Genomic DNA, 15071 nt, shown 5'->3' on the forward strand with positions numbered 1-15071 from the left:
AATGGAACCAAATCAAAAATGAAATTCACGCTTTTCGAAAAAGAAAAAAAATGGAATTAACGAAACACATACCAAACTTAGCGCAACGTTTCGGAAATAACAAAACGCATAGGAAAACAAACTCAGATTCAATGGAGGTGAATATAAAACATGGATCCAAAAAAAAAAAATTGAAGAAATGGAATTGAAATCGAAATCGAAGAAACAATTCAAACCGAGCTGAAGCAGAGTTGAAATATAGAGCCACATTGCTTCTTTATCTCTCCATGCAAGCTTCTCTCTCTCTATCGCGCGAACGAAAGCTTCTCTCTCTTCGTTCGCTCGAAATTTTGAAACACACAGATTTAATTGGGTGGGACGTTGGGTAGTTAAAAAAAGGGCAAAAATGTCAATAAAAAGATGTAAAAATGGAACTTTTGTGTAAAAGGAAATAAGTATTTAGAGTGTTTTGTGTAAGTGAGAATTAAAAAAACCTTAATGGGGTAAATGGAGCATTGACCCTAAAATTAGTGTAAATTGACAAAAATCCTTACCAAAAATACTTATTGTAAAGTTAATATATCGAAAATCGAAATACGGAATTTGATAGTTATATGGTTAAATACTGAAAATTTTAGTTATATATTGATTTTAAAGTTGGTAATGCCTATTACCGATTCAAACCGACGGAGTTACGGCCCTAAGTTGAAACCAAACCTTGTTCACTGTTTTTCTTATTTTTGCAGTCTACAACTGCACTCTTTCTGCGACAGAAATCAGTAGAGAGGCGTTGAGAAATTGAGAGAAACAGATAAGCGGTCAAGAAACAAGAGCTGAAGGCTCATCTCCTTTGTTCCTTCCAAACCCAACCTTGTCTTCATTTCGGTGCCACCGATTGGATTGGCGATGGTCAACAATATATACATTTGAAGGTCAAGTCAGAGCTGGGTTGAAAATTTGCATCACCATCGCTATGGATTTGAAAGGCAGCAATAGTAGTAGTATTAAGAAGAGAGAACTGCCGTTTCTGGTTCTCTACGCAGCTGCTTTCTACGCCTTCATCATCCATCGATCGCTTCAACTATCTCGCGGTAACCAACCATACCTTCCATCATTTTCAATTTTCAATTTATATCAATTAATTTTCGTTTCTCTCACTCTCAGATCATTATACCAAATTATTGGGCTTGCGGCCTGGATGGCTCACACCTCAATGCCTCAATGTACAAACTCTCTCTCTGAATTTATTTTTTATTTATTTATTTATTTTTTACTTTGACGAACTCATTATGTTTTTTAGTTTCAAATTTAGAGATTAAATGGTCTGTTTTTAGGAAAAGCATGACTTAGATGATAGGAAATAATGCAGGGCAAGGTTTTAAGTGTGGAAAGCAGTGCAGCTTTTGCTTCTAAATATATCTCATTATGTTCATGTGTTTATCTACTGCATCACCGTGATATGCATACCATGAATCACCGAACGTGTAAAAACACTAAAACAATATTATCTTTCTCACCATTGTTCAACGCGACATGCATACCATGAATTACCGAACGTGTAAAACACTAAAACAATGCCCCCGTTGTTTTTTTCCTAGGACGCGTCTGATGCTCAATGGAGAAACTTCCGAGGAAATTTACCTGTTCTCACCATTGTTTTCACGATATTTACGTCAATCGCTCAGTTGTCGAGGGCATATTTTCATTTGAAAGCCAGAGGGATGTCCATTGTTTGGCTTTTGATTTCATTCACGTACCTATCGTATCTGCATGGAGCCTGGTATGTTTTTCATGCTCTAGACAGTACTACTTGAATGTTATACTCCTGAGGGGGTGAAATTTCGCTGACTTTCTATATTTCTTTCTGGAAGCATCATATTTATCCTCTCAATCGCTTCAGTGAATTTTCTTTTGGTAAAGGTGCGTTCTACAAAAATTGGACTACTTTTTTTCCTTCTCTCATTAATGTTTTAAACTTTATAGTTATAGTGCATTATCATATATTTTCTGAGGCTGACTTTGCTTGAACCTTTTTTCTTGTTTAATGAAAACATACCGAATTATAATGACTCAAAAACAAATGTGATTTCATGTAAAGTTAATTGGCGTAGCAGTTGATATTTTGTGCCCTATATAGCATCAAACTCTTTCTGGTTTATGGAGCTGAAACTTATGTAACTGCAAATTTGACATAACTTTGATTGGGAGAGCGCAATTTGACATAACTTTAAGCGTATTCTATACAATCGTCATCTGTTTACTGGTAAAATCTGATGAGAATTTTGTGTGCAATTTGTAGTTTTGCTTGCTCCTCTCTAAAGAAAAAGATACAATTCATTCTTTTGGGTTTTACTATATATTAGTGGATTTCTTTTTCTGCAGATATTTGCTCGAACGAAGTACTTCTCTTTTGTATTCTGGAGTTTCAACATATTCTTTCTTCTCTGCAATCGTATTTATGAAGGATACTCATTCTCCTCATTTGGGTGAGTTTTGTTGGTTAGGTTATTATTTTTATTTTCTTGGGATTAATAAGAACTTCTTTGGGGAGTTGAATTGTAAAAGGTAGTTTGACTTCAAAAGAAGAAAAGAAAAGAAAAAAAAAAAAGAAGAAGAAGAATTTGTGATTTGATGATGCATCATATGTCTGCTTACATGTTCTGCTTATCTATTTCAAATAGGGAGCACTGGGCATTTTTGGACAACTTTCGGGGCACCTTTAGATGGCAAATTTGCTTTAACTTTGGTATCTTTCTTTCCTTATAAATGTTTTAGAAATTTTTATTCCAATTGTCTTGTTTATAAATCAATGTGCAGTGGTGGTTTTAAATATTAGTTATCTACTTTTCATTTCATGTGCATATCTCATACATATATGCATAAAGTGGTGAAGTTATTGACAGACAAAGACACACAGTTTTGAATCTGAGATTCTTTCCTTAAGGATTCAATCCAACACTTACGGACATGTGATAGTTACTTAAGTACTCCTTTCCATTTCTTTTGGTAACTAGTTATGTTCTAATGAAAACTAGCATGTTCATCCCTGCTTTTCTTAGGATAAGCAGAATAATTTTAAGATTTAGGTTTTATCAGATTACTGCTGGAAGTTTGAAGCCAAGCTCCCTACAAATCTTGTGGTTTGATTAATGTCCATCTCAACTATAACTGTGTGTCAACTGGTCCCCTATGTCCACTTGTAGCTGTGAATGACTTGTACCAAATTGACTTGCACAATCTAATAATAAATTTATAAGTCCATTGCACATCTGCAAATTTATGCTGATTTCCGTAACTGCGTTGGTAAAATAGTTCAAAAAGGTGAAATTAAGCAGACAGGATAGGAACACAAGCAGATTAATAAGAGAATGAAAATTCAAAGAAAAGAGGAAGTGTTTCACTTGGCAGAATGACACAAGTTGGATCTTGTTTTTGTGTGTAAGTATATATTACTGTAATCCTTACATGGCTCTTTTTCTTGTCTGTGACAGTTGTTTTGCGCATGGTAAGCTTTGGCTATGATTACCATTGGGCTCATCAAGATTCTCGTTTTGACCATGAGGTATATGTCTGTTTTCTTTTGCATCCTGTTTCTCTAGTATGTATTTTGTAGGATCACTTGCAACTACTGTACTGTTACCATGGCTACTTGAAAAATGATGTTACAAATTTCCAATTCTCCAAAGCTTGTGATAGTTGTAATAAATACCTACAGATAACATATATTCAGGAAATGCATTTTTGTGCCACAAAAAGTTTCTTTTAAGCCACATAGGTGACTTATAAAATGAATTTTTCGAGGCAGAAAGATATGTCTCCTGGAGAGGTTTTATCCATAAGTATTGACTACGTCTACCCGAAGCAATGGTATTGTGGAGTTTAATAGAGGAGTAATAACTGTTTTTCTTAGAACATTTGGTCTAGTGAGGAGAAACTGAATTGGGGTTTGAAAACCTTAACTGAACAGCACATCAGAGAAGTAAAAGTAAGGTGGTTGAAGAGGCCTCCCGAAGTGGAAATAAATTTCAATTGTGACAAATATAAGTCATTGTGTCTGGGTGGCTTTTCTGTGCAGTTGTTCCAAAGAAATTGGGAAGTTGTAAAAGCGGAGCTGCCAGAAGTTTTGGCAGAATTCTATAATAGGGGAAAATGGCAGATTCACTAAAAGTTGGAAATTATAGGCCAATTAGTCTGGTGACAAGTTTGTACATAGTTGTTGCTAATCCATTGATTGACCCAGATGGAGATAGAACTGTTGGGAGATACTTTTTCTTGGGAAGCAGGTGCATATATGAAGGGTAGACAAATTTTGGAAACAGTTTTGGTGGTAAGCGATGCGATTGATGAGAAAAGAGGGTTGGTCTTATAGTCCATTTATTGGGGAGGCTTCTGTAGTATAAGGTTACATACATTCTAGGATGTCTTGTCTGCAGGTAGCTAATTAGATATTGCTTTCATTTTCATTGTATCATTTTTTGTGTCAGTAAAATCTGTTTCTTTTCAATAAAAATTTCTTTTAGGAACTGTTTATGTGCCAAAAGTGTTTAGTCAGGATACTCTTCTGCCCACTTACAGTTTTGGTCTGAAAGATCAAATCAGGATGATGCTACTCATTTTTATTCCCTCAAACCCTAATGTATAGTTTTCAATTTCTGTCAATGAGACTTGGGGAGCAGGTAGTGGTTTTTAATTCAGCCCCCGTTTGTTTTCATTGTCCTGGTACGCTGCAGCTTTCTTTAAGGTCTAGGACCCTTTTGTTGGCTTTGAAGTATGGTGTCAGTTTCCAGTGCTCATATTCATACTCACCAGTCTACTTTTCTTTCTGGTATTATCAATCTAGTATTATCTACAAACTCTAAAATGAATCCCTCATTGATTTATCCATTGGTCCCCTTGATTTCTCAAGAACCTTTATACCAGAGAATTCTTCATGTATGCAGATGATCTTGTCAGGTTGTAACCTACTAATTGCTGATCATTATTAGTTGGTGATTGCAGAAACATATTCAGCGTTGCAATATTTGTAGAGCCGGCAAAACTTGTTACCAAGTGTTACAGGTTAGCTAGCTTATATTTAGGTGAAGTCCAGTATTAGTGTAGATTCTGAATCCTTTTATAACTGTCATCTCATGGGATTCTTTTGTATGTTAATGAATGTGTTCATTCTGCTTAGGAGAGAGGTGTCCAGAGCGACAAGTTTGCCTTTATCACTTACCTTTCTTATCTGGCGTATGCCCCTCTTTATCTTGCTGGGCCAATTCTAAGCTTCAATGCCTTTGCTTCACAGGTTCGCCACTTCCAATATTAATAGTGTCTTGATTTCTTCCTTGATCATCAGTGGTCCAGTTATTGCAGTATTAGCAGTCTTTCATGGCTGAACTACTAATATATTATAGTTGAGTAGATTGATGTTTCAGATCGAGAAGTATTTTGTGGTTGCCTTTTCTTATTTTCCCCCTAAACATAAAGATGGTCAGATGCTAAAAACACATCATAACTCAATTCCACTACAAAGCATGAAATACCTGCAATCAGGTTTGAGTTTTCAATGGAATTAACTGCTGATACATCCTTACTACTTTGAAATTAAATGCTAATAACATGACTCTTGCCCTGTAGAATGCCACTTTTCTGAATATATGATTTTTCGAATTATTTGAAATAGTGCATTTGTTCAGGATTACAATCCCCTAGAAATGCTACTCCTTCCTAGTATGTTATAGCGAAGTCTCATCAATTAACCTCTAGTGTTCTTTCAGCTGGATATTCCTCAAAACAATTATTCAGTTAGAGACATTACTTGGTACGGTTTGCGTTGGGTGTTCAGTCTCCTTCTGATGGAACTAATGACACATCTCTTTTACTACAATGCCTTTGCAATCAGGTGCGTTCCTTAAAAGTTAAAGATACACCATGGATTATGTATTTCATATCTATATATCTATGCAGAGTGGGGTAAATCAACGGTTGGATGACGTGTGTTGAAGTAATAATATTTCAACTAAAATTTGGACTACTCATCCAATTGTTGATTTGAAAGTCCTCATTTTAACGTCCTCAATAGACTCCCTATATATGTATATATATGGCCAAATAGAATGTGTATCCATATATACATGTGTGTGTGTGTTCCTTTTTTGAATAATACTTGAATTAATTCGAACTTTTTGTGTACCTATCAGCGGCATGTGGAAACAGTTATATCCTGTAGATGTGTTTATTATTGGATATGGGGTAAGAGATATCCTTACATTATTAAGGTTATTCCTGATTGGAGTTTTAATATGTCAAAATTATGATCATAATTTTGAGTGGACCATTACTTTTTATTTGTTCGTGCAGAAGAATGGCAACCTTAGTAGATAGCATGAACTATAAACTACCCAATCCAAAGTATGCGCAATCTCTAATCCAAAAACCTTAAATATTAAGTCACCTCTAAGAAACAGTTTCCTGTAACCAAACAAAGATGTATGCTTGTCTACCTGAATATAATCTCGCTGTCTTCATATTTTAAAGTATCATGCTGCATACTTGTTTCTTAGCAATCAGAAGTTCATGATCCATAATTTGATTATCCTATTTAGATACTGCGCTGGTTAAATATATTATGAATTCAAGGCATCAATAAGTTTCTTTGGATAGTAGAAATCATAGAGTTAGCCAGAGAATAATGTTGACAAAATTAATAGATATAACCATCCTTAATCATTAGATCCCAATGTAATTCCTCTTGGATATAATTTATTTGATTGCTTATCTAAGTAGTGCTGTGTTTTCATCATACTGAAGTATTCTTCTATGTTTGACTATGTTCCTTTGCTATGTTTCAGTTTCCATTCTAGTTGTTGGGTGGCTCCTTTTGTTTTTTATATTTTGTTTTTTTTTTTGTTTTCAGCCCATGCTTTCTTCTGATGGTGCAGGTTTTAAACTTTATGTGGCTAAAGTTCTTTCTGATATGGCGCTATTTCCGGTTCTGGTCACTGGTGTGTATATGTAATACAAATATATTTTTAAATGAAAATATATATATGTATGTGTACTTAGTATGTATTATTTTGAGAATTCTGAGGTACTTACGAAAACACAAGATGTATCATGGTTTCTAGCAGTTAATGTTGTGCACTGGGTAAACTTTTACTATTCTGTTTATCTTAGATCTGTGGCATTGAGGTCCCTGAGAATATGCCAAAGTGTGTAAACAATTGCTACAACTTGGAAAGCTTTTGGAAGAACTGGCATGCTTCCTACAACAAATGGCTTGTGAGGTTAAACATTTAACTGTTATGCTTTGAAGTTAACTTGTAATTCTGTTTCTAACTCTGAGATGTCTGTTTTGAAAATTACTGCAATGTTAGGTATTTGTACATACCTCTTGGCGGCTCTCAGAGAAAGCTTCTCAATGTGTGGGTTGTATTCACATTCGTTGCCATTTGGCATGATCTAGAGTGGTAATTCTAGCTGCATTTTTTTTTTCCATTGTGATTATGTTTCAGTTTCCTGCAATATGGGAGCAGAACATTGTTGAAATTTGTGTCTTACTCTATATATTTCGGCTCTCTTTGGCATTAGGAAGCTTCTTTCATGGGCATGGCTGACATGCTTATTCTTTATTCCGGAAATAATCTTCAAATCAGCAGCCGCTGCATTTCAGGTGATTCTTCTTCTTTTTAATCTTGTGGAAATGATCATTCCAATTTCTGCACGGGGAGTGAAATTGGCACCCTCTTAATTGCAAACCACACCCCTCTCCACTATTTAGAATGTAAAATGTCCTGAGCATCCTTCTCTTCTTTATCAGCTCTCTATCAAACCAAAGCCTAAAACTAACTGTGTATAGAGCTGAGATTTGTAAGACCATAACAGAGGAACTAATATCAGGAACCCTTAACAATCCTTAATTGTCATCTTCAACAAATATAAATATGGTCATGAAGGTGAGTGAGGCGAGCTGTGGTCACCCATAACCAAGGTTGGGGCCTTCGTCCTTGATGGCTTTAACGACACACCAATATTTCTTGGTTGCCGCTGTCATTCGTGTAGAGGTTGAGAGTTTTTAACTACAGTTCTTGCAAATCAGCTTTTTCATGGCTTGGGTGGTGATTTTAGCAATTGTGAATTGTAAGAAGTTGGAAGTGTATTCAAATTCCTGAATGCTTGTTTTGTCATAGTCTCCAATTTTTTGGATTCCAAGGGATATCAAATCCTATAGCCGTTATAGATTTGGCCTTCAGAGTAATGGCAATTCTTTGGATTTTAATTATATAATTCTCAATACTAATTAACCTTGCTTTTGGGGATGAGAAAAGGGAATGTGAGACCTGCTTCAAACCTCTCCAATTTGCTTAATCTTGCTTTGCCGTATAATGTTTTGGTCAAAATTTACTTGGACATGGATTTACCTACCGAGGTAATTTTGGTAAAGTGGAAAGTAGGTGCGGTTTGTAATTTAGGATGCCAATTGCAGCCCCCCATTCTGCAACTCTCATGTAGCCAAACATTTGGCCGTTGGGTTGAAGGGAAGGTATCTTTGTTTCGTAATAGTTGCCTATCCTTTTATGGTTACTTTTCTATAAAAAATAAAATTAAAAAAAAAGTCCTTTTAAGGTTACAAGTGGAATGGACTCAAACCTTTGATGTACTGGAATCTCACCCAATTTTCCACCCTCACAATTTGAGCGTAACAATGGGCTCGGAGGAATGAATTCATGTTGCAGCCTCAGTTGTGTATGGTGTATTGAACTTTAATAGTTGGTTTAAAGTCCCTAGTCAAAGTCTTTATTTTTGGTCAAAATCACAATGAATTTTTCTTCAGATTCTATGGTTTATTAAGGATCTGTGTGCCTTTCTAACGCGATGATGGTACCCTTTTTTCCCTTTATAATACCAGCATTACCCATATAATACTACCGTTGCAACACGTTTTCTCTTTCCTTTTTTTTATCTATTTTATTTTATTTTATTTTTTAAGTCTAAACTTTAAAATACCCTCATGGTCCTTTTACATAATGTTTGTCATAAAATTTGTATGTTAGAAAAGACTTCCAAATAAATATTTGATGAATTAAATTATGTAATATATATGCAGGACGGTATGTGAATTAATCAGTCAACTAGAGCAACTATGATTACCCAAACAGTACCAAAATCAGTCACCAGGATGTGTGCTGTTGGTGTATACTTCGAAAAAACTAGTATATTTAGTGAATTTAATCTTATGGGTGGGAGAAAATTTTCAAAGTTTAAGCATTGCTATACCAAGTGAGAAAATGCATAATGAGTTAATATCAATACAATGCATCAGTTTGGTATCATATTCCTCGTTCCTTTTTGTCTGAAGAACATTACAGTTATGATTTTCTCATATTTTTGTTCAGGCCAAGACTGCTCTTGGGGAGTTTATTGTTCGTGAATTTAGTGCTGCTGCTGGGGCGGTTACAATCACTTGCCTCATGGTCTGTTTTATATGTTTAATGAGCATATATAGTATATTTGCTGAGACTTTTAAAGTTATACCAGATGATAAACCTATGCTTAGTGCTGCTTGACGATCTAGATTTTACTTGAACTCACAAGAAATAATGTCTCTATTTAATAAACTTAAAGCCACAGGGTGCAAACTGAATACCTCTTCAGTCTTTGTTGGATCATAGGCGGAAATACTGAAGGGCAGCGTTGCTATAAGATGTTTTTTTTTTTTTGTTCCAACGTAGCTCATGATAATTAGCGAGTTGGATCTTCATGATATCAAATATGCTGTAGTGGGTAAATGAGAATTGAACCTTTGAATTTAATATGTTACTAGAAAACAAAATTTGGCCTTAGACAGACTTTCAATGTCTTCTGTGTCTGCATTTGTCTGTCATGCTGAGAGTTCAAAAGTGAGAACAGAAGATGGAACCATTTGGGATTATTAGAAAGCTACAAGGAACAGCTGCTTTTGGTCATATTGCAGTTTTTGCCCCTATGCTTTGAATTTTACGATTTTGGATGACAAAATATGCAATCTTTCCAAGCTACAGTGACCTTATTTGTTAACAAAAATGAGTAAATGATATGATAATATTAGATTAAAGTGCCAATCCTTGTATTTGATGAATGCTTATTTGTTCGATCTGCACCAGATCTTTCCTTTTAAGACAACCCTTCTCTTTTATGTAGGTTGCAAACCTTGTTGGTTTTGTGATTGGACCATCTGGGATTAGTTGGTTGGTTTCTCAATTCCTTAGCAGAGACGGTATTTTGAAATTTTATATCCTCTGTTTTTTTCTTTTTTTTGGGTCCAATGAAATATAATATCCTTAAGATCCCAGTTATATATATGTGTGCGTGTTAATATGTATATATTCTTTGTGCAGGATTACCGGTCTTGGCTGGCATGCTTTTGACATTTTATGTTGGGACTAAGGTAATTTCATGAAATATTACAAATGCGATGACGAGCTTGTTATATCTACTAGGGTAGAGTTTTAAATGCATTTTTTTTTTGGGGGTGGGGGGAGGAGGAGCGCTCGTGCGCGTGCCGGGGGGTGTGGGTGGGGTGGTTTGGAATAAGGATTCATATTTGTTTCTTTTTTTGAGTTATTCTGATGATTTTTAAGTTACTATGATTGCTTGTCGAATCTGATGATGGACTAAATTACACTATATAAGTTGGAAGCACTGTAGTCTGTATGTGTGTTTACCCTTTCTATAGTTGGCCTGAAGTTGAATTATCTTGCAGCTTATGTTCCACATCCGTGATGCAAAACAAAGTACCCACTAAATTGGCTTCCCAGAGTTTGACCAATCAGCCCTTCATCTAAATGCTAGTGTGAAAATCACTGGCCATTGAAAAGAAGAACTGGGCTTGAAGTTCCAAACTGGAACTGGTTTGCGCCGTGGACCTTGATTTTGTAGTGAGAGTACATAAATAATGCATAGTGGCAGAAAGAAGTATACGACCGGGAAAGAAATATACCGTTGTTAAAGTATAGAAAGTAACTGATAGGTGAAACTTGTGATTCTGATTATTTTTTGTCAAATTCCTGCTCTGTTGCTGTAACTTCTGACTATTTTGATTTTTAGTTGTATTCCAAGCGTTTTCTAGACTACATTTTTGTTTTGGTCTGAAGTCTATAGTACATTAATTGCGAGTAAAACGCCCAACAAAAGACAGAAAAATTGGCCGTGATTTGATCTAGTGACATAAGTCTTCATTTTGTAAAGTGTTGGCTCGTGGACAAATTGTTTTGTTTTTTCAGTTTTTCTACACTACATTTTTGTCTTGGTCTGAAGTCTGTAGTACATTAATTGTAAGTAAAACACCCAACAAAAGACAGAAAAATTGGCCGTGATTTGATCTAGTGACATAAGTCTTGGTTTTGTAAAGTGTTGACTCGTGGACAAATTGTTTTGTTTTTTCAGTAGTGTAATCCAAAGAAAAAAAAAAGCAGAAAATTAATCAGTAAGGTCAGGACAGACCCTTGTTGGCCAGATCTGTCACTGTTCTTTACCCGTGCAGGTGCTTCAGCTGCAAGAAATTAGAACTGCCCATTAAATTCCTGGAGTTCATTATCAGAGTTCGCAGAGGATGCAACTCAGTATCCCCATTTTGTAATCAAGTTCACGAGTGCTGCTGAAACATGTTCGACTCCAACATGACTAATTTGGAAGTCACAAGCAAGCTTGAGCCCATGGTAAAAGCTGCAAGATCTTGTAAAACTTTTAACAGTTTCAGTTTTGACCATAAAACGACCAATCCAATAGCACCAAACGTATTTGTTAAAGTGAACACCAGAAATTTGTATAAAAAATTATCTTGCACCTCCAATCAACGAAAAATGATTTGATATTTTTTAGTTAAAAAAATTAAAATGAAGAATAATTTTTTTAATTTATAATTTGGCATTTTTCTCAATTAAAAAACTTGGGAACGTATAATTCGGCTGACTTAAAGAAAAACACTAATTTTCCGAATCTTTGAGAATAATTTGGAAAATTAGGGTTCTTTTTTCTTTTATTTTTTCAAAATTTTGTTAGTTTGTGAATCGCGAATTTACTAACCAAGCTTCTAAGTTTGAAAATGAATGTGAAATACTTGAATGGTAAATAAACAAACTAACATGCTCACTTAAGGGACAATTTTGAGGAATTGTGAGAGTCGAGTAGATCTCACCCACATATGTTAAATTTCAAAGCGCTAAAATCATACAAATATAAAACCGTGCATTTATTCACAACCAAGGTTTCAAATTTCTTTGAAACTGCCAAAATTTTCGTAATTTGGAATTACCGAAACGAAATTTATATGCTATATCATTTCCATCAGGAGATTCCCAAAATTTTATATACATTTTCACGAAATTCGTAATTTCTGAAATATCTACACACACAAAATATATTTAAAAATTCATACTGAAATTTTGTCCAAAATTTCTGTGAAATTTGTATGACAGTGACAACAAATTTTTTACTTCATACTTTCATAGAGAAAATATGAAATTTTGAATTTTTTTTTTTTTTTTTTTTTTTTTTGCAATCAAGTTGAATACAACAAAAAATCTTTTTGCTTTTATTTGCTACAAAGATGAATGCTCCAACCACAACATGATTCCATTTTTGCTTTGTCTCAAATGTCGTATGCTTCATACAATGAAACACCATATTGGGTAATTCTATAATATCTGATATATGGATTGCATGTGGGAAGAGATCAACACACATACAATACCCATGTGATGAAGTACCAAAATCATTTCCAAAATTCATGTACTTGAGAGCAATATTGTATGATACTAAATGGAAGCAGTTCAACCGGCTAGATCGAACCCATCATAATAGCTTTTACATTCCTTTTGTTGTACTTGTTCATTTTCATTCACGGGGTTTTGGTATTACATTACCCGCCCCGCCCCGTTGAATTTTCTAATTATTAGTGAAAATGGGATGATGGCCAGGCCTCCCACTGGGTTCCAGCCATAAAAAAAAAAAAAAAAAAGTAAATCACATTCACATTATCAATGTACAGCACATTTATAATTACACATAGATAAAAACACTAATTTAGCAACCTACTACAGTACTAGTTAATTACTGTCTATATTTAATATCACAATTCTATTATAAATGTATAATTTTGATAGGTTACATTATAAATAGATGTATTATAGGCTAGTTTAGTCTATGTAAAAGTTTCATTCAAAATATAATTTTATAAATGTAATTAATATGATTTCATTATTTTAACCGAAATTTCCACCAAAATCAAAATTTTGTCCGAAATTTTCTTAAATTTGAAGTACCGACAGCGAAATTTGAATCCTTGGTTCACAATAGTCATATGGGTGAGGCTACCTACCATTTTCTTTGTTCACCCTACTTACTCATTACACCCTACATTTTAATTTCAATCATTAAATTTACTTATCTAAGCCATTTCCTTTCCAAGAATATCCTTATATGAAATATCCAATTAAAAAATAGATATTTTTAACGAAAATCTCTCATTAAATTTACTTCTATTTTTTTAATTTTTTCTTTCAATTTCAATGTTCTCTATTTCAGTCCATGTAAAAATACGAGTAAATTGATATTTATAGTTTGCATCTAGATAAAAAAAAAGGTCCTTGAACGCGCTGCACGCGCTATTCCAAAATCTAGGGTTTCATTTTGCCCCTCTGTTCTCATTCGGCGGCTCACCGAGCTGAGGCATGCCTTTGGCCTCGTTGGAGTGTTGTGAGTGCAGCCGGACGGATAGTTGTTTGTTGTGATTTTGATGGCTTCTAAATGGGTTTGGATCAGCTTCTGTCAGACGGCAGCAAATACAGTGAGAAGACTTCCCAGGGCGGTGGCGCATACATGGAGGGTAGGCGAGGTCTCAGGACGGATTGCTACATCGATTGTGTCACGCCCCTGATATTACACACATGAAAATCGATATATATAATCCCATAATTATACATGCGTGAATGTTCAGTCATCAATACAAATACCTGGAACATCTTTCCTTTATAACAAGTACATAATGATGCCCTGAAACCATCCGAGTTAATATGCACTCGCTCCATAGAGTCATATATTACACAAATTTACGAATTAAGTTGCCATCACAAAATAAAGCGTAAATGCTCCTCAGAGCTTACTACATAGCGGAAGTCATAACAATGGCAAAGCCAACAAAATTTGCTTCCTACCCGTTCAGCTGCTAACAAGCTACCTCAGCTTCAGCCACGATTTTTCTGACCTGCAGGATTAACCCCTACACCAAAAGAATGGTGCACCGGGTTTGCACACAACAAAACCCGGTAAGCTTATGAAAGCTCGTATGAGTAACTCATGAACATCAATCAACAACTCACACACATCAGCTAAAGGAAACCATGCAGCCATGATTCCTTCTAACACTCCAAAACCTTTCCATCTAAAGGAAAACATAAATCACCGCTGTGACAATGTTCTATTGCTAACTTAACCATCAAGAAGCAAATCAAGTCTCATCTAGACAATAAAAGAAGAATACTCAAGGAATTCTCCTTTTACTACATACTTATGAGTCTCCAGCAACCTCGACCGTCACTCCCATAATCTATAATGGCAGACAGACCGTCGCCCTATTGAAATCGTAACCACTCGTCCGACTACGGACGTGATTACCTATTTCCTGCCTTGGTCACCATCTGTGACATGTGGTTTCAGACCCCGTCTGGTCTCAAAATCAACATTTAGGTCACCATCTGTGCTCTGTCACCATCTGTGACACATGATCTTCAGCCCCTTCTGGTCATGAAATCAACGTCAAGGTCACCGTCTGCAACCTGTCACCTTCTGTGCTCTGTTACCATCTGTGATATGTAATCTTCTTTGACCCTATCTGGTCTTAAAGCTAAACGTTAAATAAGTCGCAACCGACCTAAAAACGTTATAACATCTAGCTTCGGCTTTCCTAACTCCTGCTCACCATCTGTGACCCTTGGTACAAGGACCAATACATTTAAAATGAGTCACGCTTGACTCAAAAATGTAACATCAAGCTCAATACTTTTCAAACAATAGAAAACATCTTTTTCCACAATATTGTTTCCTGAAAAGCCACATTCAACAATAATATGAAC

General features: G+C 35.2%; 1 protein-coding gene across 2 annotated transcripts; it reads left to right on the forward strand.

Annotated features, from left to right (window-relative positions):
* The first annotated feature begins 674 nt into the window (after positions 1–674).
* On the forward strand, positions 675–11230 carry LOC112175957 (membrane-bound O-acyltransferase gup1). 2 transcript variants are annotated; one of them, XM_024313694.2, is made up of 19 exons: positions 675–1070; positions 1144–1202; positions 1578–1759; positions 1851–1899; positions 2362–2465; positions 2661–2725; positions 3471–3541; positions 4978–5037; positions 5153–5266; positions 5739–5863; positions 6162–6213; positions 6903–6965; positions 7138–7247; positions 7338–7430; positions 7552–7633; positions 9357–9434; positions 10141–10216; positions 10338–10387; positions 10703–11230. In XM_024313694.2, the coding sequence occupies exons 1-19, from the start codon at positions 953–955 to the stop codon at positions 10742–10744; spliced, it is 1593 nt and encodes a 530-aa protein (XP_024169462.1). In that variant the 5' UTR covers positions 675–952; the 3' UTR covers positions 10745–11230. The 2 variants fall into 2 exon arrangements, with proteins under 2 accessions (XP_024169462.1, XP_024169471.1); XM_024313703.2 differs by lacking the exon at positions 1851–1899 and having other exon boundaries at positions 988–1070.
* The last annotated feature ends 3841 nt before the right edge of the window (positions 11231–15071 follow it).

Source organism: Rosa chinensis, chromosome 1 (genome assembly GCF_002994745.2).
Source record: "Rosa chinensis cultivar Old Blush chromosome 1, RchiOBHm-V2, whole genome shotgun sequence".
In the NCBI taxonomy this organism is placed as follows: domain Eukaryota; kingdom Viridiplantae; phylum Streptophyta; class Magnoliopsida; order Rosales; family Rosaceae; genus Rosa; species Rosa chinensis.